This window comes from Phyllostomus discolor, chromosome 12, assembly GCF_004126475.2.
Source record: "Phyllostomus discolor isolate MPI-MPIP mPhyDis1 chromosome 12, mPhyDis1.pri.v3, whole genome shotgun sequence".
NCBI lineage: Eukaryota > Metazoa > Chordata > Mammalia > Chiroptera > Phyllostomidae > Phyllostomus > Phyllostomus discolor.
Genome location: NC_040914.2, coordinates 3,317,812 through 3,342,714, shown reverse-complemented (window position 1 = coordinate 3,342,714; position 24,903 = coordinate 3,317,812). Strand labels below are relative to the sequence as shown.

The 24,903-nt window shown below is 38.7% G+C and overlaps 1 protein-coding gene and 1 long non-coding RNA gene across 5 annotated transcripts in view; both read left to right on the top strand.

The window, feature by feature from the left end:
- Positions 1–711: 711 nt before the first annotated feature.
- LSM14A (LSM14A mRNA processing body assembly factor) overlaps positions 712–24,903 on the top strand; it is a 60,356-nt gene continuing 36,164 nt past the window's right edge. For all 4 annotated transcript variants that reach the window (XM_028529327.2, XM_028529326.2, XM_028529323.2 and 1 more), the window contains exon 1: positions 712–1,028. In XM_028529327.2, the coding sequence (XP_028385128.1) occupies positions 908–1,028 (121 nt within the window). In that variant the 5' untranslated portion in view covers positions 712–907. The remainder of the gene's footprint in view (positions 1,029–24,903) is intronic.
- LOC118497661 lies at positions 3,443–23,391 on the top strand. Its single transcript, XR_004900183.1, has 3 exons — positions 3,443–5,886; positions 6,252–6,254; positions 23,380–23,391. It is a non-coding gene; the product is annotated as an uncharacterized LOC118497661 (long non-coding RNA).

The window sequence follows — 24,903 nt, the reverse complement described above, 5'->3', positions numbered from 1 at the left end:
TCCTCACTCCATTTTTAATGAGGTTTTCCTTTAATCATTTTCACACCTCAATGGAGAACCATGGTGAAAGGTTAGGTTTAGACAGGAAATCAGGATTAGGGCTTTGGACACACAAAGTTGCCAATTAAACATCCAACTAGAGAGTTTGGGTCTATTGTTTATATAAGTCCAGAATTCACAGAGTAAATACTCGGGATTGGTATGTGAACAATGACTTTGAAAGCTGTGGGACCGAATGGGATCATCTCAAAAGTCTTAGAGTCCCTGCTCCAGCAACCCGGGGCGGGGAACCAGACGGAAGCTCGTTGGCCAGTGGATGCTATAATGGAGTCATGAACCTCTGTAAGGTGCACAGTTGCCTAAATGGGTAAAGGACCGGGTCTTACACGAAATCGTCAGTCTAGAGGCGGGTCAGGCAGAGGGATCAGCGTTTGCAAAGACATAGGACTCAGGACAAAATACGACGGGTATGGAAATGGTGAAGGCCACAGCTGAGGTCAACAGGGCCGCGCGCACCCACAGTGTCGGGGCGCCACGAAGCAATTCGCCTCTCCTTAAACTCTTCTTAGCCGGCTCAAGCAGGGACGCGCCAGACCAGGCCAAACGGCGTCCGGGAGACTAACCAGTCGGTGGAGAACGGCGGAGCCACCAGCAGCCGGCCGAGTCTCGCGAGAGCGCGGCCTCCCTGGCCCAGCATACCCCGCGCCGTCACCGCTGCCGCCGCCGCCGCCGCCGCCGCGACGCGGCTTGAGGGCGGAAGGCTGGGGGAGGGTAGCGGAGCCGGCGCTGCCGCCATGTTGGGTCTGAGGCGGCTGCTGTAGGCGCTGACGGAGCGAGCGGGCGTGCGGAGCCGGGACCGCGGCGTGGTTCTGCCTCTCTGCGAGCAGCCCAGAGCGGCAGCGGCGCCATGAGTGGGGGCACCCCTTATATCGGCAGCAAGATCAGCCTTATCTCTAAGGCGGAGATCCGCTACGAGGGCATCCTCTACACCATCGACACGGAGAACTCCACCGTAGCCCTCGCCAAAGGTACTCCGGGGTGGGATGTTGGTCTGTGCGCTCCACTCTCGGCTTGCGGCCTCCTCGCTCCCTCCCTGTTCCCTCCGTCTCCTCTGAGAGGCCGCTCCTTTCCCTCCCTCCCGGCCCTAGCTTCGTGGGCCGGGCCGCGGCCTCCCCCAGGGCTCTCCCTGGCTTCCACTGCCGAGGTCCGCGCCTTCCATCCGGGAACTACACCACCGAGAGCTGGGAGGGCGGGGCGACCCTGAAGTCCCAGAACGGGCCGGAGAACGCGGAGAGACGTGTCTTCCAACTCTGAAATTCGGTGGTCTGTCGTCTCACCACAAAACAAAGCCTGAGTAGTCAAAGAATTTTTCCGCTTCGGTTGAGTTTAATGCCGATTTCTTGATTCTGCAGCTCCATTTTCTCACCTTCTTAATTTCAGTTTGTTGTGATATTCCTCAGGTGAACTGTAAGTAATGTGCTAAAACTTTGGATTTGCTCTGCGATGCACATTACATCCCTCTTGTCTCCTATGTGGTATTTACCTGTTCAAGCCGACTCTTTCTCAAAGCCTGTTCAACCATATCTTTAAAAATGCTTGCTGTTCTCGCGTCAGCCTTGTTTCTGGAAACCCGGTGGGGAGGAGGGATCAGGCTTGAACCAGGACCCTTGTTCCAGAGGCAGAACTGAGTGGTCCGTGGGCGCTGACTGGCCCTTGTGAAGGCTCCCTCTGACGTGGAGTTCTAGGTGTTGAGAAGGAAGGTGTCGTACTGTATAGTGTTTAGCATCGCCATAGTCCGTGTGTGGGTTTTGTTTCCTTCCCGCACGCGCTGGGCCTTCCTTCCGCCAGGAAACCAAGCGTAAATAAACTTTTTAGCTCCTGCGCTTGAAAGAATTCTCCCAAGTTTGGCGTAATTGTGAGAGGGAAGCACGCTAACTAAGGTAATTTTCCCAGCATATCTGGTAGACTTACGGAATAAGTAGCTTGATAGGGACAGAAGTCCAGAGCGAGAAAGGAATTTTCTAATTCTGTTAAAAAAATTAATCTTTAACTGGTAAGAGACTCATTTCACAGTATAAAGCAAGTATTTAGTGACATTTTGGGGGTGCTCTGGTAGATCTTTTTCAATAGCACGTCTGTTGAGACAAATTTGACTTAGTTTTCTTTTCTGTTTTGTTTCCAGATGGATATTTAGCCATATAATGTTTTAGTTTTAATAACTATGAAATTATGAAAAAGGTTCTCTGAAGTTCTTGGTGAGAGTCACATACAGATTGAAAACACTTTTCCTTAGTAAAGTGGTTTAATAACTTTCTAAAAACCACTGTTTCACCTAATCTGAATTTTAAGGTTTGTTAGTTTAGTGACTTCTCAGTTAATTGCTGTCACCTTCTCTCAAAGAAAAAAATCTATACATTTTAAAGATTTCTCATGTATTGACTCCAGTCTATTAAAAATCTAGGAATATACTCTTCTATTCAAGAATCTAAAGCGTCTATATCTTGTTAATGGCTCACATTTTTTTAAAATTGTCTTTTAAACAGCTTCTAGAGTCAATAAACATTTTATTAATCTGCAATAGTTAAATTCATATGCCAAATATAATTTTTATCTTGTTATGACTTAGATTTTAAATATGTGATATAAGGACAGCAATAAAATATTTTGTATTTAATTTATGTGGCTTTAATATTTAATCCCACATACATAACATACACTTTTTTAACATTAGTATGAGTTATTTAATGTGTTTGGGGACTTATGTTTGCAAAAAATTAAAGTTATAAAATCTTGGCATATGTATTGTTCTACTTAGCAGTGTCTAATCTAAAACTGCTTTAAAACTGTCCAGTCAACACTGGACACTTATTTCAGATTTCAAAAATAGAAGTGGGGTGTTTGGTATTAAGATTTTAGAATTTGCATGACTTCTTGAGTAATTCGATTACTGAAATCCCCCCTTTATTTGGATGAAGAATGACATTCTAATGCTAAAGCTCAAAGTTTATTTATAGAATTTAGAATACAGTATGTATTTGGATTTAGAGGTCCTGATTAGTTTCTTCAACTATAAATCGAGTTGATCTTTTGAATAACATTCTTAGAATTCTCTTTAGAATATTACTATTTTTTTAAATCCTCTCTAAGGAGAGTATTTTCCCTTTTTTATTGCAAAATATAACCACAGGTATTGAGAAGATACATAGCCCTGGCCAGGTGGCTCAGTTGATTAGATTGGCATTCCCTACATGAAAAGGTTGTGGGGGTGTGGGTTGGATCTCTGGTAAGGAGATACCTAGGTTGTGAGTTTGAGCCCCATTTGGGGCTAATGGGAGGCAACCAGTTTGATTGTTCTCTCTCTCTCCCACCTCTTCCTCCCTCCTCCTTCCATTGTCTTTTTAAAAATCAATGAAAACATATCTTCGGGTGAGGATTTAAAAAAAAAAAGAAGAAACACAGATAAAAATGAAATATTTTAAAACAAAGATCCTTTTACATACCACCCAGGGCAAAACAGACAATGCCAGAATCCCAGAAGCCCGTCACCACCTGCATCTTCCCACATGACTACTACCCTTTTAGGCTAGATGTAAACATCATTCTGACATTTATAGTTTCATCACTGAAGTTTACATCCCTAAATAATAGAGTTTAGTTTTGTCTACTTTTTAACTTTATATAAATGGAATCATCTTGTATATAAAGGGGTGGGCACAAGCAGGTTTACAGTTATTCATATGGAAAATATATAACACAAGAATAATGATAATGATAGAAGAATAAACTTGTGTTTCACATACAACTGTAAACTACTTTTTCACACCTCTGTATTTCATTTTGGGTTTCATCGTAGCATAGTATTCCGTCATAAATATAACAGGTTTATCTATTCTGCAGTTGTTTTGTATATTCTGCATTTGATGTTTAAATTGCTTACATGCTTTGGCTGTTAAGAACAGTGCTTTTATGAACATTGTATTTAACTACACTGGTACACATTTATGTAATTTTTGAGGATATATACTTTTAATTGCAGGATCATGAAGAATGTATGTCTTTATTAGGTAATGTCAAGTTGTTTTCCAAAGTAGTTGTTTACTAGTTTTTGTTTCAGTTATTAGTACGTGAGAATTCTAATTGTTCCGCATCCCTCACCCACAATAAATGCTTAGTATCAGATATTTTAATTCTAGTCAATCTGGTGGGCAGGTAGTTGCACCTGGTTTTACTATCCCTTATTACTAATGAGGTGCACATCTTCTCATACCTTGGTCATTTAGATTTCATCTGTCATGAAATGCCTTTGAAATCTTTTGCCCCTTTTCCTGTTGAAATGCGTGTCTTTTTCTAGAGTTCGATCTTCTCACTGTGAATCTTTTGCTGGATCTATCTGCTGCAAGTAAATTTTCTCATTTAATGGTTTCTTTTGGTGAATAGAGAAGTTCCTCATTTTGATGTAAAGGTGTTTATCACTCTTTATCTTTATGGCTAGTGTTTCTTTTCTTGTCTTTTTTTTTTTTTTTTTTTTTTTTAAGGGATGTTTTTTCTACCCCAAGATCATGGAGTTATTTTGATGGTATTTTCAAAACTGTTTTGCTTTGTCTTTTCACATTTAGGTCTATAATGCATCTGAAATTGATTTTGTGTATGGTGTGAGGTATTTAACTCTTTAAATTAGGAAGGGACTTACTTGGTTTATATGGTCCAGATGAGAACTTAAATCCTTTACTTGGATATTACTTATAATTTAAATTCACCTGGAACTCTAAAATACTCTTGAAATTTTGGGCTAGTCACATTTGTGGTGCATAATTAGGATGACGATATGGCCTTGTTTGCCCTAGTAGAAAAGTCCTTGTTTGCACCTATGATCTGGCATAATTATTAGAACGTCCCATTTCTCTCTTGAAAGTATTTTAGTTTGGGCAATAAATTGCATGGTCAAAAACCCTATCCCAAATGTATTGCTAAATAGGTGATGCCCTTTATTTTCTGTTAGAGATTTCACAGATTAGCTCTTAATTCTGTTAAAGTGAAATTGAGTTAAGTTTGATAGGTTTTGGTGCTTAGAATTTTCTAAATGAATGTCAAGAAGTCTTACAAGAAAGACTTTGATGTGAGTCTGAATTATACTTTGTCAACACATCTCTGAGTTTCTTTTATTCCTAGATCATGACCTAAACACAGTCTTGTTTGCTTATTTGCATGTGTGTATTTTCTGTCTTTGCCTTCCCTCCCACATAGAGTGAGCTCCTGGGATAAACAAATGTTTATTTAATGAATGTGTAAATGGAAATTATTTAGCATTTTAGTTTATTAATCTTGTAGAATTATCTTGGGCGTATCTCCAAATAATGCTTCTTTATATTCACAATTGTATTTCTCTTTAAAATTAAAATACCTAACATGTTTCTCCCTTCCCCCCCAAAAAGTAAGCAGTTTTGGAGGACTGGGATATAAGAGGGTAAAATCTTATGACAAAATTGATATTGTTGGGGACACAGTTTTATTTTATGGCTCAAGCTCAATTGTAATTTTCAAGAATCAGTTCAGGATATTTAAGAGAAAGCTAAAGTTGTGACATGCATGAATAGTTTGTAGAATATTTCCAATTATATATGTGGATATGATGCCCAAGCACATAGTAGATCCTGGATACCGAGAGATCCCCCACAGAGTGGAAGCTCAGTGAAGTCAGGATTTTTATCTCCGTTGCTCTATCTTTAGTGCCTAGAACAGTGCCTTGCAAGCACATAGCAGGGTCTTGGTAAATATTTGAATAAATTAAGGATATTTGTAGTTATTAAAGTTTTCTAACTATGGGAATTTCAAAGTTTGGGGAATACACATTTCTTATAAGCAATATATAGATTTTAACACTTTCTGGTTTCATTTCTCAAGTGAAAACCAGATTGCCATGGTATTAGGAAAAGAAATGTTGTGAAGAATGATTATATAAGCTGCTTTTAAAATGGCGTGTCCTTAAAATCAAGAGATTAGTGGGAGAATATAAAAACGGGTAAATTGGTAATAGAATATTTCCTTAATTATCTTCTAAGTGTTGCCTATTGGCATTGCTTATGCACTTTTTGACTGTTAATTAGCCACATAGTCATAAACTCCAGTGAGAGAATGGGAAGGCTTTGTATGATGAATGAAATAACTGTGAAGTGCTGTAAGAAGTATTGATTTCTTGCATTCTCACACTAGTTAGGGATCTAAAGTTAGCAATTTACAAAATTACTACCTAGAATGTCAAAGATTTAGTGAAACTTTAAGTTGTAATTTTTTTTGGTTGCCCTATTTAATCAGGTTTTCAGAACTTGGGAGTGTCGGAAATAGTTTATTCTTTCTGTGTAGTCCACATAAATACTTGGCAATTATGGGAGTCTGAAGTCAGGTACCAAAAACTAGCTGCATTTTCCAGTAGAGTAAGATGAGCTGTGATTTTCTTTTTTTTCTTTTCTTTTCTTTTTTTCTTTTTTTTTTTTTTTAATTTTATTTTAATCATTGGATTTTCTGAATCAGAGTAGAGAAAACAGCAGAAAGCCTAAAGAAAATAATAGAAGGCTGGAAATAGGAAGAATAAAGAAATCTTAATCTTGGTATGTGCATGACATAACAGCAGTAAGTGCAAATGGTTTAATTTGGATTTATTACTCCATGATAGAAGATGCCCTCTACAGGGGTAATTTACCTTTCATTTTGTCTACGATGCTTTAAAGTAATATTTCAATTAACCATTTTTAAATATGGATGTGATAGAAAGTAAAATTTTTAATGGGTAAAGTGTTAGTCTATAAAGTAATTTATTCTCAAGGTTCTTATTCTAATTTTGTAGGGTGTGTTTTTGTTTCTGGAAGAAAATGTGATCCCAGAGGTCAGTTGAATATTTAGTGGTTCTTTGACATTGGACAAATTATTTAACCTTAGCTTTAACTTACGCCTTTTAAATAAATATATAAATAATAAGTAAGTATGTATAAACTGGTTTATTGTAGTTTCTCAGTAGCATAGCTATCTCATTGTTAATCATATCAACATAGGATGCTGACCAGTTTCTCTCTAAATTTATGTTCGCTAACACCATAGTCTCATATTTCCATAGTTTGTTCACTGTGTTTTTCTGCTTGACTCTTCCATTCCTTCTGTTTTCCTCAGACCTCTAACACTTCCTCCCTCAGCTTCACTTTTAGTCTGAGAACTTGCTTCCTATTTGATTGAGAAAAGAATAGCAAACAAAAGAGAATTTTAATCAACTTATCCTGTATGTACGCAGTTACCTGCATCTGTGCCCCAAACCTTAACCTTTTCTCAATATAAATTATTCTTTCTTCTAAGGCCCTTCACTTGTGCAGTAGGTTTTATCCTTTCTTGATAATTCGAGGCCACTGTTCCATCAATTCCCTATTCTCTCTCCTGTGTATTCAGTTTTTACTTCTCTACCAAATCTTTTCTGTTTAATTACAGATAGGCTCTTGTTTCACCCATCTTAAAAACAGCAGCAACAGCAAAATACTACTCTTAACTGCATTTCCTCTTTTCTGCCTTTCATTTCTATCTTTCCTGTATACCAAAACTCCTTGAAGGAGTTTTTTGCACCACCTGTTTCTATTTTTTGAACCCACTTTATTTATGTTTTTATTCCCACAGATGAGAAACTGTTCTTATCAAGGTTAGCAAAGAGTTCTTTGTTACTAAATCCAGTGATTGCTTCTTATCCTCAGAATGATCAACAGTATACTGAACAATTGTTCTTTTCACCTTGAAACACTTTCTTCACTTGACATCATCCTGATTTTCGCCCATACCCTCACTGGTTGCATCTCAGCTCCTTTGTTGATTCTTGTGAATCTCTAAATGTTGAAGAGCTCCAAAGCTTAGTTCTCTCTCTCTGTCTTTTGAAAATTTACTTATTTTATCATCTGTACTTTTCTCTTTATGATCTCATCTGGTTCATGGTTTCAAATACTATCGATACGTTACTATTATCTATAACCTGGACCTCTTCTCTTCACTCCTGACTTGCACAGTAAGTCCTCACTTAAGTTTGTTAGTGAGTTCTGGGACTTTAAGTGAAACAACACATAATGAAACCAATTTTTACCATAGGCTAGTTGATATAAAAAAGAGTTAAGTGCCTACAGCATCAGTGTTAAAATGAAAAGATGTTATTCTAGAACCCGCTATATATCCAACTGCCTTGCTAACATCACCTGGAGGAATGTCTATTGGGCATGTACCCTTCTATGTGTCTCAAACCTGCTTCTCCATCTCACTGAATAACAGCTTATTCTTTTAGTTGGTAAGACCTCTGAGTTCTCCTTAATTCCTTTATTTGTCTCACACCTCATGTATTTCTGAACCTGTCAGCCAGCTCTACTTTGAAAATATATCTAGAATTTGACCTTTTATCACCTCTACAGCTCTACTTTGGTCCATTATCTCTCACCAGTCTATTTATACCCAAGGGTTCCTGTTTCTTGTTTACAGTGTTGACCTCTCACTTGATCCTCTTTTCCCCCCAAAATTGCCTGAGTGCATCTTTGTCATGGCAAAAACAGAAAACATAGAATGTGTGGGTCACAAATTTTCTTAGTGAACCCGTAGTTTTCTTGATTACTTGATTGATTGGTTGGCTATATTCTAAATTCAGAACCTTTTTTTCCACTGTAACTTTGAAGTTATTGATTTGTTATCTTCTAACATTTTAGTGTTGCTGATATGTGATTCACAGTCATTTTTCTCTCCAGAAGTTTTATTCTTAGATTTCAGAAGTTTTGCAACACTGGTGTGTTTTTTTTTTTAACTGTGAGTGGTTCTCTGGGACCTTGGAAATCTGAAGACTCGGTCTTTTTAACCTAATTCATTCTCTCTATCTTTGTGACTCTCGGATTAGTTTCTTTCCCACTTAACCCCTGTATGTGTTTTGGTTTTTATTTCCTATTGATGCATTTACCTTATTCTCTTACGTCATATTTTCTCTCTCTGTCCCTTGGTTTTAATATAAAACCAACCAGAAGGAAGAATACCTAAATGAAAGCAGCTTAAGAATCAAGTTTAAATTTAGACTGCAGAGTGGACATGCTTTTACTTTTCCTTTCTATTGATAAATCCTAGTAAAACTATATAAGAGGGACTTCCTTTTAAAAGATATAACCCCATTAAGGGCACAGTCAGTTTTGAAAGGAGGCAATAGCAACAAAATTGTGGAGGCTGAACAGCAAATGGATGAGTGTAAATGACTTCTTAGCAGAATTGAGAAATCTGAAATCTAAATAAGCTGTGGGTAAATCCAATAAATAACTTGATTTGCACCTAGTCTCCTAAAAGGTTTAGGAATTGGCATGACCAGGTGCTACACAAACTAGATGACTGGGAAGTAATTAGGGGTAAAGATGGAACTAAACGCTGGAAAATTAACTCAAATTTGTTTGATTAATTTTGTTTCAACAGTGGTGATGTTTCCAGTCCCCTTTTGCATTTCATACAGTTGGATACTTATTCTGCAATTCTGGTACTCTGGAGAGGATGAGATAAAGGGCCCTCATGGGCTGCATAAGGCTCCGGATGGCTCTGAATGTGGCCCAATACAAAATAGTAAATTTACTCAAACATTATGAGATTTTTTGTGTGTGTGATTGCATGTCAATGTATTTAATGTGTTAGCCCAAAATAACTTGTCATCTTCCATTGTGACCCTGAGACGCCAAAAGTTTGGACACCCCTGCAAGACAGCATGAAGCAAATGGGGCAAATAGAGAAGAAGCTTGTATCTGTGTGGTGCTTATTATTTGATAAGCTATTAATTCAGGAGAAGTATTGACTGCCTGCTATGACTACATGCTAGACACAATGGTGTCTAGAAACAGAAGAGAGCAACACAGACAAGTTTTTTGATGACACAGCATCTAAGCTAGGGCCTGACAGATAAGTCACAATTAGCCACATGAAGGGGATATCTAGAGAGAAGTGTTCCAGTCCCAGGTCACAGGGAGTCCGCAGTCTGTTGGGGAAGCAAACACACAGACAACTGCTAAGTCCAAAATTGTTATCCTGGCTCATGACACCTTTCAGTTCATTTAAGGTGGGACTATACTAGCTGTCATTTAGAGAGGGTTTCAAGTTAGTCGAATTCCTTCAGATTTGGGACCTTTTCACAAGGTTCCCTTGAATTGGATGTTCTTCCCCTACTCTTTACATGGCTGTGTTAAAGAACTGAACAGTGTAACATGTTGAGAGAGGAGTCACAAGGGAAAGAGAAGAACTAACAGCTCTGGAAGGCTCCAGTGCCATTGAAAATATGTCAAATAACAGACTCAGGACCACACCCCTGCCCATTCCCTTTTACTTAACTTCCTTTGCTAAACTGATCTTAATTTATTCAGTTTGTTATTTGAATGGCAGGCTAAGAAGTCTTCAGTTTTCTTGGTAGATTGTAGGGAGCCATTGAAAGTCTTAGCCAATAAAGTGGCATTCCCCAGTCCAGCTTTAGGAAGTTTATGCTGGCAACATTGTAGAAAAATTGACTGGGGGTGAGGGAAGAAACTGACAGTAGTGAGGTCATTTGGAATCTTTTAAGAGTTTGGAAAAGATAAAAATATAGGCCTAAACTAATCAAAATAGTGAGGAAGGAAAAGATACATGAGAAATTAGGAGAATGGGTTGGACTTATAAAAATTGCCTGGACAAGGAACAGGGAGGAAATGAGCGATGGTAGATTAGTTTCTATCAACCAAAATTGGATATGGATCAGGAGGGAATGAGGTTTATCCTTTTGGATTTTGTTTGAGCATTAGCACTCCTGCAAAGCATTCCCTGATTATCCTAAATAGGAATTGTTAAGTGCACCTGTGTTCTCACTTTATCTTCTATTTTTTAGGGGTGTGCTTATCAACCTTTTTTTATTGGTTCACTACTGGACTTCAGCATCTTTTCCTCCCTTGTATCCCTTGTACATAGCAAATTAACTATTTGTTGATCACATGAAGGGTTATTCTTTCTGGAAATTTATCTTGTTCAGAAAAATTCATAGTTGAATAACTATTTTATAGAAAAGGTGGGATAAATGAAGACAGTATTAAGGATGGTGTATTACAGGTTTGTAATAATAAACATAGATCAGTTTTATTATGTCATCCTGTGACTTCCATGTCAAGACATTTCAAGATCTTACCTACAGTTTCAAAAGGGTTCTTGGAAATGGGTTTTGCATTATTAGTTTTGTTATTGTATTACCATCTAAATTTTTAAGTAGCTTTCTTAGTTTTACAAATTCTCTTTTCATGCCACACTCCCTAAATTTTTTTTTAATTTTTATATATCTTTTAAGATTTTATTTTTTAGAGAAAGGGGAAGGGAGGGGAAAAGAAAGGGGGAGAAACACTGATTGGTTGCCTTTCACATGCCGCCCAACCAGGGACCTGCCAGGCAATCCAGGCATGTGCCCTGAGTGGAAATAGAAACTGCAGCCTTTGGGTTCACAGGCTGGTGCTCAACCTACTGAGCCATACCAGCCAGAGTGACTCTCCCTAAATTCTTATTCTCACTAATAATTTTCCCCTTGCATTCAGCCTGAAATTTTCATGGTCGAGGAAAGATATGTCTGAGTAAATCTACATATATTAGTAATCCAAGGGGAAGAATCTGGCATGGAGGAAGCAAGTGAAGTTGCAAATGAGAGGAGCTAATTAACTGAGGAAGGTCTCAGTCTATAATTGTGGGAGATGACTTTGGGTGAAAAGAAATAAGGGTTCTGCTGGCAGCAGCTCGCAGTGGCGCAGGGAAGAGCTAGAGGCACTGACTCATCCCCAAGGCCACTCACCAGAACCTGGTGAGCCAGGAAGGGGGAGCCTTTTAAGCTCCTAGGAATCTTAGCTGTCAGGAACATTCCCTGTTTCTGGCATGGAACATGGTATTATATATGGCTAATTAGGATCTGTTGTGGCTGGCCTTGGACTTTTTTTGTTAGTAGAATTAGAAGATCATGTGATATTGGAGTAGGAGGATTTATCTTAGTAACTTTAGGATGCTGGTTCCATTGTAGGTATAACAATGCAAAGCTCAGAATCCAGGAAAGAATTGCCAGAGAAGAAATTAAAAATAAGATTTTATATGAAAATACCCACCTTGACCCTAAAAGAAAACAAACCATCAGCAACAGCAGCACTTTAGCAGAGTCGCGAGCATAGAAACCCAAATACAACTCACTGAACAAAGTAGAGATCAACTACGTAAAACGTTGTATGTACCATAGATGACTTTAAATCAAATAAATAATGTGTAAGTTGTAAAAATGAAAAGAAGGAAAGGAATATAAGGGTCTTTCTTGCCCCCCAAGACTGTAAGAAAGCTTGAAGAACATGTTATTTCCACCTGGGAATATCACTGGTAGAGTAATGTGATGGTAAATTTGTGTCAGCTTAGCTGAGTCTCAGTGCCTAGATTTTTGATCAGATATTCTGGATGTTTCTGTTTTTTGGATGAGATTTAAGTCTGTGGGCTTTGAGTAAGCAGATTACCCTGCATGGTGAGGGTGGGCCTCATCCAGTCAGTTGAAGGCCTTACTAGAACAAAGACTGATTTTCTCAGAGTAAAAAAAAATTCTGCCTGCAGACCACCATTGGATTCCAACTACAACTCTCTTAGGTCTCCCGCCTGCCAGCCTACTATGCATATTTAGGGGTTTCACTGCCAGTTCCTTAAAATAAATGTGTGTGTGTGTGTGCATTGCATCATGTTGGTTCTGTTTCTTTGGAGAACCCTGACAAGTACAAGTATCAAAGTATATCTAAGCTGAAATTTAGGATAGGTTGGATGTGGGGAGGAGTTATATATAGCAGTGGAAAGAAAACCTGCTCTGCATATTGAGAATAATGAGCATGGTTGAAACTTAAGTTAGTATAAATGGGTTTGGACCAGATCTTACAACTAATACTTGACAGGAATTTTAAATTTAAAACTACGTCATAGATCTTATTCTCATTTTTTATTTGAATTTAGCCTTAGTCTCCTTACTTTGGGGCATTTCTTCACTAATGCAGTCTTTTGTTTATTGCTATCACATACTGGTATTGGACAAAATAGTTTTTCTTCTTTACCAGTGTATATTAGAGTCTAATTTATAATTTTTAATTTGTGTCAAAAAATGAAGGCCCTGGTGTGGTTTGGTTCATTGGAGTGTCATCCCATGCACCGAAGGGTTGCATGTTTGATTCCTGGTCAGGGCATATGCCTGGGTTGTGGGTTCAGTTGCTGGACAGTGTACATGCAGGAGGTGGCCAATAAATGTTTCTCACATCAATGCCTGTCTATCTGTCTCTCTCCTGCCCCCTTTCCCCCCACCAAAATGTATCTTCAAGCAAGGGTTTAAAAAAATAGGTTTGTGGAAAATATTAATGATGTCATTTGGGGGTACTGTGTATACATAATTACATGTATGTTTATCATATTAAACTTAGAAAGTTTGGAGGTTTTATGCTATAGATGCTGTATTGGAAAGTTGATCACTACAGCTCTTCCCTCTAGCCATGCGCTGTGACTTTGTATACAGGTGTTAATACACTGGTAACTAGGTTTGATTTGTATGATGTTTGAACTTGCCTTGATCTGCAAATGAAGGTTTTTTGGATGAATGATTTTGTCAGAAGTTTGGCTCTATGAATTAAAACAAACAAACAAACAAACAAACATTTATCTGATGCATTTCTGTTAATAAAACTTTAGTATTTGTACCCATACCAGGGACTTCATTATATTCTTTAAGTCTAATAAAGAAAATTCTTTTCCCTGTTTCTCACTCCCTTTTATTAAAGTTTGGCCTAAATGTAGCCTTTTCTAGTTTGGGGAATAAGAAAAACTAGAATACCTATTGAAGCAGTATGGCAACATTATGAAGGTCAGAATGTAGAGAACAACCACCCTAGTTTCAACATTCTAACCTATTACCATTTTGTGTATTCTCTTCCAGGCTATGTTTGTAAGAAGGGGCATACCTGTGTGGTTTGTTGAGGTAAAATTTATATGATGTACAGTAACTATTGTAAAATAAATGATATAAAGTACATGATTCAGGGGCATTTAGTCTAGTTACAGTGTTGTGCAACCATCACCTGTTCTTAGTTTCTTTTTTTTCCTCACTTTAGAATACCCCTACCCATTAAGTAATCCCTCCCCATGACCCCCCAGTCACCACTAATCTGCTTTCTTTCTGTATGACTTTTCCTATTCTGGATATACAGTCTCAAAGTTAAGGGATCATAAAATACGTGACATTTTGTGTCTGGTTTCTTTTACTTAGCATAATGATTTTTTAGCTTCATTCTAATTGTAACAGGTATCGGCATTTCATTCCTTTTTTTAGAATATATTTCATTGATTATGCTATTACAGTAGTCCCATTCCGCCCCCCTTTATTCCCCTCCACCCTGCACACCCCCTCCTACCCACTGCCCCCCCACCCCCCTTAGTTCAAGTCCATGGGTCATACATATAAGTTCTTTGGCTTCTACATTTCCTATACTGTTCTTGCCCTCCCCCTGTCCATTTTCTACCTACCATTTATGCTGCTTATTCTCTGTACCTTTTCCCCCTCTCTCCCCCTCTCTCCACCTCCCACTCCCCTGCTGATAACCCTCCATGTGATCTCCATTTCTGTGGTTCTGTTCCTGTTCTAGTTGTTTGCTTAGTTTGTTTTTGTTTTCGGTGTGCTTTTTAATAACTGTGAGTTTGTTGTCATTTTACTGTTCCTATTTTATATCTTCTTTTTCTTAGATAAATCCCTGTAACATTTCATATAATAAGGGCTTGGTGATGATGAACTCCTTGAATTTGACCTTATCTGGGAAGCACTTTATCTGCCCTTCCATTCTAAATGAAAACTTTGCTGGATAGAGCAATCTTGGATGTAGGTCCTTGCCTTTCAGGACTTGGAATACTTCTTTCCAGCCCCTTCTTGCCTGCAAGGTCTCTTGAGAAATCAGCTGACAGTCTGATGGGAACTCTTTGTACGTCTCCTTTTCTTGTGCTGCTTTTAAGATTCTCTCTTTATCTTTAATCTTGGGTAATGTGATTATGATGTGCCTTGGTGTGTTCCTCCTTGGGTCCAACTTCTTTGGGACTCCTGGACTTCCCGAAAGTCTATTTCCTTTGCCAGATTGGGGAAGTTCTTCATCATTCGTTCAAATAACTTTTCCACTTGTTCTTCCTCTTCTCCTTCTGGTATCCCTATGATTTGGATGTTGGAACATTTAAAGATGTCTTGGATGTTCCTAAGCCTCTCCTTTTTTTTTTAATTATTTTTTCTTCATTCTTTTCTGGTTGAATGTTTCTTTCTTCCTTCTGGTCCACACCATTGATCTGAGTCCCAGTTTCCTTCCCATCACTGTTGGATCCCTGTACATTTTCTTTTATTTCACTCAGTGTAGCCTTCATTTTTTTAATCTAATTTGCGACCAAATTTAACCAATTCTGTGAGCATCCTGATTACCAGTGTTTTGAACTGTGCATCTGATAGGCTGGCTATCACTTAGCTGTATTTGTTCTGAAACTTTGATCTGTTCTTCCATTTGGGCCATTTTTGTGTGTGTTGGCACACCTGAGCCATGAAAGGTTAAGTGCCTAAGGCAGGTTCTGCTGAAAGGACAGATGCACCTGACTGACTGGGAACATGCAGGTAAAAATGCTGGAGTAATTTGTCCTAGTGTAAAAAGTCTACCCGCATCCACACAACATCAGCATGGTTCCTTGGAAGAAAGTACGTTCTCGGTGGAAGGGATGGATCACAGCTCTTTTCTTTCCAAGTTTTCCTCCTGCCGCATTCCTTCCCTCCAGCATGTCAGCCCATTTCATTCCTATTTATAGCTGGTGTGTGTGTGTATAAATATTTTAAAAAATAATTTGTGTATCTATTCATTTGTTGATAGGAGTTTGGGTTATTTCCACCTTTTGGATACTATGAGTAACACTGGGGTTTTGGTTTTGTTTTTTGTTTTCTGTTTTGTTTTTTGGTTTTTTGTTTTTTGGGTTTTTTTCAAGATTTTATTTATTTATTTTTAGAGAGGGAAGGGAGGGAGAAAGAGAGAGAAACATCAATGTGTGGTTGCTGGGGGTCATGACCTGCAACCCAGGCATGTACCCTGACTGGGAATCGAACCTGCGACACCTTGGTTCGCAGCCCACGCTCAATCCACTGAGCTACGCCAGCCAGGGCTAGTAATACTGTTTTAAACATTCATGTGCAGGTTTCTATGTGAACATAGGTTTTCATATATATGTAAGTGAAATCGTTGAGTCATTTGGTAATTCTGTTTCATTTTTTGAGGAACCACCAAGCTGATTTCCACAGCAGCTGCACCATTTTACATTTCCACCAGCAATGTGCAAGGATTCCTGCTTCTCCATATCCTTGCCAATATTATTTTCCGTTATTATTGAAGCTATCTTAGTAGTAGTGAAGTGGTATTTAATCATAGTTTTGATTTAAACATTTTTTCATGAGGTTGTCTGTTTGTATAATCTTTTTATGAGAAGTGTTTCTAAGTTTTTGTACATCCTTAATTGGGTTGTCTTTTTAAGAATTCTTCATACATTCTTGATATTAAGCCCTTATATGTGGCTTGCAGATATTTCTCCCATTCCATAGCTTGTTTTTTAACATTCTTGATACTGTTTTTTGCTGCACAGGTTTTAATTTTTATGAAGTCGAGTGTATTTATTTTTTTCTTTTGTTGCTTGTGCTTTTAGTGTTAAATCTTAATAATTTGTTGTCAAATTTGAGGTCATAGACTTCTGTGCTTTCTCCTAATAGTTTTATAGCTTTGGCTCTTGTTTAGGTCATTAAGCCACTAAAAGGAAAATACCTGTGGTTCCCCTCTACTCACCAATTTACTCAGTACATCTTGCCACCGACTGTGTGAGGGTTTTACCCATATCAACTAATTCTCCAACTCTTGGATACCACCTATATAGGGCACCTTGAACTGGGTGCCCTATAGTTCAGTTCAATTCTGACACTATCTGACATCTTTTTGGTGTATGGGGTGACGTTCCAATCCACTGAGCAACCCAGCCAGGGCCAGATATTTTATCCTTTTGGATAATGTTGTAAGTGGAATTGTTTTCTTAATTTCCTTTTTGGCTTTATCATTGTTAGTATGTAGAAATGCAGCTGATTTGTGTGTGTTGGTGTTGTGACTGGTTCTTTTTAATGAATTTTATGGGGGGGGGTTTCTATATATGAAATCCTATCATCATCAAAGACAGTTTCACTTCTTCCTCTGTAATTCAGATACATATTATTTCTCTTGCCTAATTGTGCTGGCTGGTACTTCTAATCCATGGTTGAATAGCAGTGGTAAAAGTGGGCATCCTTATCTTGTTTCTGATCTTAGGGGAAAGCTTTCAGTTCTTCACTGTTGAATACATTAGCTGTAGGTTTTTCGTATATGCCCTTCATGTTAAGTTCCCTTCCATTCCAAGTTCACTAAGTATTTTTATCATGAAAGGGTGTTAGGTTTTATCAAAAAAAATTTTCCTGCATCTTTTAAAATGATCGTGTGGGGTTCCCCCCTTTCTATTAATATGATATATTATGCTGAATTTTTTTTTATGTTGAACCACCCTCGCATACTTAGCATAAAATACTAATTGATCTTGGTATGTAACTTTTTTAATGTATGGTAGGATTCAGTTTGTTGGTATTTTGTTGATTTTTGCATTCATATTCGTAAGAGAGATCAATTTGTAGAATGCATTAGAAAGTGTTTCCTTTTCCCTGTTTTTTGGAGACGGTTTGAGTAATTTTTTTTTTAATGCACAAGTGGCAAGCACAAGGCCCAGGGGCCAAATCCAGCCATCCCCCTTGTTTTGACCTAGCAGCGCTGAGCTCCTTGCCCCTAGTTAAGGAGTAGTTACATTTATACAGTCCTAAAATTACATTTGGCCCTTTGAAGACAACTGTGAGGCTGATGGGGCCCCCGGCGAAAATAAGCTTGATACCCCTGTTTTAATGGGAATTCACTAGGGAAACCATGTGGTCCTAGTCCTTTTCTTTTTCCTCCTTTTTGGGTTGACTTTTTAAAATTAAATTTATTAGGGTGACATTGTTTAATAGGGTCATATAGGTTTCAAGTGTACATTACTGTGCTACATGTTCTGTATATCCTTTTGTGTACCTACCACCCATAGTCAAATCATCTTCTGTCACCATATGTTTGGCCCCCTTTACTCTGCCACCTCCCCATCCCCTTCCCACAGGTAACCACCATACTGTTGCCTGTCTGGTCTCTGAGTCTCCATTTTATATCCCACATATGAGTGAAATTATATGGTTGTTAGCTTTTTCCAACTGACTTATTTAACTTAGCATAATATTCTCAAGGTCCATCCATGTTGTCGCAAATGGCAGTATTTCATCTTTTCTTACGGCTGAGTAGTATTGCACTATTTATATGTACCACATCTTCTTTATCCAGTCCTCTATCAAAGGCTATCTTGGTTGTCTTCCTGTCTTGGCCACTGTGAATAATGCTGTAATTAACATAGGATGTATATATCTTTACAAATAAATGTTTTTGAGTTCTTTGGGTAGATACTCAGAAGAGGGGTTTCTGGGTTATATGATAACTCTATTTTTAGGTTTGGGGGTGTTTTTTGTTTGTTCGTTTGTTGTTTTGTTTTGTTGTTGTTGTTGTTGTGTGTGTGTTTTTGTTTTTTGTTTGTTTGTTTGTTTGTTTTTGAGGAACTGCCAAATTCCTTTCCATACTGGTTGAACCAGTTTACATTCCCACCAGCAGTGAATGACGGTTCCTTTTTTCTCTCCACAGCGTCTCCAACACTTGTTACTACCTGTTTTGTTGATAGTCATTATAACAGGTGTGAGGTGGTATCTGGTAGTTTTGGTTTGCATTTCCCTAATAGCTAGTGAAGTTGAACATTTTATATATCTGATGGCTGTTTCTGTGTCTTCTTGGGAGGGGTGTCTGTTCATATCCTCTGCCCATTTTTTTTAATATATTTTATTGATTATGCTATTACAGTTGATCCATTTCCCCCCTTCTCTCCCCTCTACCCTATACCCCCTCTCCCACCCACGTTTCCCCCCTTTAGTTCATGTCCATGTGTCATACTTATGACTTCTTCAGCTTCCACAGTTCCCGTACTATTCTTGCCCTCCCCCTATCTATTTTCAACCTACATTCTATGCTACTTATTCTCTATACCTTTTCCCCCTCTCTCCTCCTCCCACCCCCCTGCTGCTAACCCTCCATGTGCCCTCCATTTCTGTGGTTCTGTTCCTGTTCCAGTTGTTTACTTAGTTTCTTTTGGTTTGCTTTAGGTGTGGTTGTTAATATTTGTGAGTTTGCTGTCCTTTTACTATACCTGTCTTTTCTTTATCTTTTTCTTAGATAAGTCCCTTTAGCATTTCATAAAATAAGGGCTTGGTGATGATGAACTCCTTTAACTTGACCTTATCTGAAAAGCACTTTATCTTCCCTTCCATTCTAAATGAGAGCTTTGCTGGATAGAGCAATCTGGGATGTAGGTCCTTGTCTTTCATGACTTGGAATATTTCTTTCCAGCCCCTTCTTGCCTGTAAGGTCTCTTTGGAGAAATCAGCTGACAGTCTGATAGGATCTCCTTTGTAGGCTACTGTCCTCTTATCTCTTGCTGCTTCTAGGATTCTCTCCTTCATTTTTACCTTGGCTAATGTAATTATGATGTGCCTTGGTGTGTTTCTTCTTGGGTCCAACTTCTTTGGGGCTCTCTGAGCTTCTTGGATTTCTTGGAAGACTGTTCCCTTTGCCAGGTTGGGGAAGTTCTCCTTTATTATTTGTTCAAATACGTGCTCAATTTGTTACTTTTCCCCTTCCAATTCTGGTACCCCTATAATTCGGATATTGGAACGTTTAAAGGTGTCCTGGATGCTCTTAAGGTTTTCCTCGATTTTTTGAATTCTTATTTCATCATGCTTTCCTGCTTGGTTGATTCTATTTTCCTTCTGGTCCACTGTATTGTTTTGAGACTCATATTCCTTCCTTTCACTATTGGCTCTCCTCCGAGTATCTTCCTGCATCTCTTTTATGGTAACGTGCATCCTGTCATCTAAATTGCGCCCAAAATCAACCAATTCCGTGAGCTTTCTGATCACCAGTGTTTTGAACTGCGCATCTGATAGATTGGCTATTTCTTGGTCGCTCAAAAGGATGAGTCCTGGGGGACTGATCTGTTCTGTTGGGAACATGTCTTATGTCTTTCCCTGTCTCTCCTTTTTTTTCCCCCCTGGTCTTGTCGCTCTTGTTATGGTGGGGGGCGGAGCCTTAGGTGTTCACCAGGGCTGGGCACCCCAGTCACTAGATTGTCACGTTATATGTGGGGGCGGGGGCGGGAGGGAACAATGGCTGTAGTTCCGTTCTCCTGGGCTCAGACCCTTCTCTGGGATCCTAGGCTGCGAGCTCTGCCCTGGTCCACAATCACTGCCTCACTGGGTCCGTCAGCCGCTGCTTGCGTACTCAGGGATCACTGCTGCATTCTTGCGCCCCAGATGGCTGTTGCGCTGATTTTGCGCCAGATTTTCCCCCACCTCTGTGCACCGCCAACCCGCACCAGCCCCGCGCTCCCACGGCTCATGGTCTCCTACCAGTCTGGATATATGGGTCTACTTCAATTTCTTGGCTGTCTGACTTCCATTCAGATAAATCCTCTGTCAGTTCTGGGTGTTACTCTGTCTGTAAATTATTGTTGTTCTAATCTTGGTTGTGCGAGGAGGTACGGTGCGTCCACCTATTCCTCCATCTTGCCGGAAGTCTCCCTCTGCCCATTTTTTAATTGGATTGTTTCATTTGGTGTTGAGTTTTATGAGTTCTTCATAAATTTTAGATATCAGCCCCTTGTCTTAGCTGTTGTTTGCAAATAACATCTCCCATTCAGTTGGTTGTCTTTTTGGTTTTGTTGTTGGTTTCTTTTGCTGTGAAGAAGCTTTAAATGGTCCTGGTTTTTTGGAGGTTTTTGATTACTGGTCCAATCTCCTGTTGTAGATCTGCTGAGATTTTCTGTTTCTTCTTGCGTCACCTGTGGTTAGCTAGGAATTTTTCTCTTTCGTCTGGATTATCTAGTTTGTTTTGGCATACAAATTATTATATCTTATAAGCCTTTAATTTCCAGAAGGTTAGTAGTGAGTCCTTTTCTACATTTCTGATTTTAGTGATTTGCATCTGCTTATCTCTGTCCTTAGTTACTCTAGCTAAAAATTTGTCAATTTTGTTGAGCTTTTCAGAGAACCAACTTTTGGTGTTGATTCAGTTTTTCTATTCTTTGTGTTGTTCAATCTCTGTTCTAATCTGTATTATTTCCTTCTGCTGGATTTGAGTTTAATTTGTTCTTTTTCTGGTTTCTTAAAGTGTAAAGTTGATGTATTTTTTTAAAGTGGCATTCACAAAGTTGTGGCATTCACAGCTTTTCCTTCTTGAGTGTAGCATTCTCTGCATCTCATAATTTTGGCATGTTGTATTTTCTTTTTCATTTGCCTCAAAAAAATTTTTCTATTTTCCTAGTGATTTCCTCTTTGACTCATTAGTTGTTTAAAAGTGTGTTGTTTAACTTCCATGTACTTGTGAATTTCCCAAAATTCTCTCTACTATTGATTTCTAACTTTATTCCATTGTGGTCAGAGAAGATACTTTGTAAAATTTCTTTTGTAATTTGTTGAGGGCTTTGGTGTAATATGGTCTGTCCTGAAGAATGTTCCATGAGAAAATGTATATTCTGCTGTTGTTTGGGGAAGGGGGGAGTATTCTATCTCTCTTAAATGCCTTCACCAAAAACATTCGGCAAAGTGGGAAGAGAGGGAGCATTCCTCAACATAATAAAGGCCATCTATGAGAGACCTACAGCCAACATCATACTCAATAGGCAAAAACTAAAATCTTTCCCACTAAGATCAGGAAAAAGACAAGGTTATCCACTTTCACCACTTTTATTCAATATAGTATTGGAAGTTTTAGCCATAGCGATCAGACAACAAAGGGGAATAAAAGGCATCCAAATTGTAAAGGAGGAAACAAAACTGTAGTGTACGTAGAAAATCCTATAGACTACCAAAAAAACTGCTTGACCTAATAAACGAATTTGGCAAAACAGTGGGATACAAAGTCAATATCCAGAAATCAAGGGCATTATCAAAATGTCCATACTACCCAAAGCAATTTACAGATTCAATGCAATACCTATTAAAGTACCAATGGCATATTTCACAGACATAGCACAAACATTTCAAAAATTTATATGGAACCATAAATGACCCCAAATAGCTGCTGCAATTTTGAGAAAGAAAAGCAAAGTAGGAGGGATCACAATACCTGATATCAAACTGTATTACAAGGCCACTGTAGTCAAAACAGCCTGGTACTGGCATAAGAACAGACATATGGACCAATGGAACAGAACATAGAGCCCAGAAATAAACCCAAGTCTCTACGGCCAATTAATATTTGATAAAGGGGACAGCAACATAAAATGGAGTAAAAATAGTCTCTTCAACAAATGGTGTTGGGAGAACCTGACAGCTACGTGCAAAAAAATGAAACTCAAGCACCAACTTACACCATACACAAAAATAAATTCAAGGTGGATAAAAGACTTAAATATAAACCGTTACACCATTAAAGTCCTAGAGGAGAACTTAGGCAGGAAAATCTCAGATATTTCACTCAGAAACATTTTTACTGCTACATCCCCCAGAGCAAGGGACATAAAGAATAAACAAATGGGATCTCATCAAAATAAAAAGTTTCTGCACAGCTAAAGAAAACAGTATTAAAATAAAAAGAACCAACTGTATGGGAAAACATATTTGCCAATGATACCTCAGACAAGGGTTTAATCTCCAAAATATATAAAAAACTTACACGACTCCACTCTGAGAAGACAAGCAACCCAATTAAAAAATGGGCAAAGGACCTGAACAGACACTTCTCCAGGGAGGACATACAGAGGATCCAGAAACACATGAAAAGATGCTCAATATCGCTAGCTATCAGAGAGATGCAAATTAAAACCAGAGGGATGAGATACCACTTCACACCAGTCAGAATGGCCATCATAAACAAAGCAACAAACAACAAGTGTTGGAGAGGGTGTGGAGAAAAGGGGACCCTAGTGCACTGTTGGGATTGCAGACTGGTACAACCACAATGGAAAACAGTATGGAGTTTTCTCCAAAAAACTCAAAATGGATCTACCTTTTGACCCAGCAGTTCCACTGCTAGGATTATATCCTAAGAACCCTTGACACACCAATCCAAAAGAACCTGTGTGCTCCAATATTCATAGCAGCACAATTTACAATAGCTAGATGCTGGAAGCAGCCTAGTTGCCCATGAGTAAATGAATGGATCAAAAAACTATGGTACATTTACACAATGGAATTCTATGCAGTAGAAAGAAGGAGCTCCTACCCTTTGCAACAACATGGATGCAACTGGAAAGCATTATGCTAAGCGAAATAAGCCAGGCAGTGAAAGACAAATACCATATGATCTCACCTTTAACAGAAACCTAAACAACAAAACAAACAAGCAAGCAAAATACAGCCGAAGGCACTGAAATAGAGAACAGTCTGACAGTGTTCAGAAGGGAGAGGAGAGGGAATTTCAGGGGGAAAGGGGACGGGTTTACAGGAAAAAGTATAAAGGACACATGGATAAAAACTAGGGGTGGGTGGAAATGGGAGGGAGGAGGGGAGGGTTGGGTGGGTGGGTTGGGATGATGGGAGATGGGAGTAAAAGATAGAAAGTTGTACTGCAACAGTAATTAAAAGTTTTTTTGTTGGGGTTTTTTTGTGTGTTTTTTTTTTGTTTGTTTTAAATGCCTTCACCAACACTACGGGGGAAGCTGCTTTCCCCCCTGAGGGTTGAAAAAACAGCCATCCTCTGTGCTGGCCCCTTGGTGAATTGCCAAACAGGTCAAATCATGCAGCCCCAAGTTTTGGAGGACAAGGTTTCTATTACTCACCTCTCACCAGTAATCTGTACCTAGGAACATGGACTGCCATACCCATAACTGCCTGTCATGGGGATAGGAGGTGATGAATGGTAACAGCCATCCAATACGCAAAATGTCATTCTTAACCAAAAGTTACCAGCCTCTCTCTTTATGAAGTACTCCCATAGATTTTACAAGTATTTGACTAAACTCTATAATTCCAAAATGGTTTACAAGCTGTGCTTGTCTTCTCAGTAGTTGTGTTTGGTGTTGCAAATAATGTATCAGTCTATTATAGGGGTGTGTGTGGTCAGAGTTGTAGGATTTTAAGAAAGAAATTTTGTTCAATAAGTCATGTTATTTTGGTGAGCTTGAGTCTCTTTAAGACTGATTCCCCCTTATCTTGAAACACCATTACTTGCCCAGTTATTTCCAAACTAGTCTGCTTCCATTTATTTCCCATAGTTACAAGACAAATACTGTTGAATGTGGTCGCCAGAGGCTGGAGGGAACAAAGAGTTCAGCAGGTATAAAGTTTCAGTTAAGCAAGGTGATAAAGTTCTAGAGCTCTACTTTTCAGTACTTTGCTTAATGTTACGATATTGTACTATACACTTAAAAATTTAAGAGGGTAGATCATGTTATATGTTCTCAGCACAAATTTTTTTTTAAATAATTGAAATGCAAACATTAACAAAAATGCTGGTGAAATATAAAATATACCCAACAATTAAGTTGTTGGTCAGCTTAAAAGAAAAAAATTGAAGGTAGTCTGATGGAAAAAGGTATAAGAAGAGTTGAGGCCACTGCTGGAAGAGTACATCAACATCAGGGATGTTACAGAACACAAGGGGGGGCCAAAGGCAGGCTGAGGACAACCCCCCAGGTTCGTTATGCCTGCCACCAGAGGAAAGACGTCTCTCA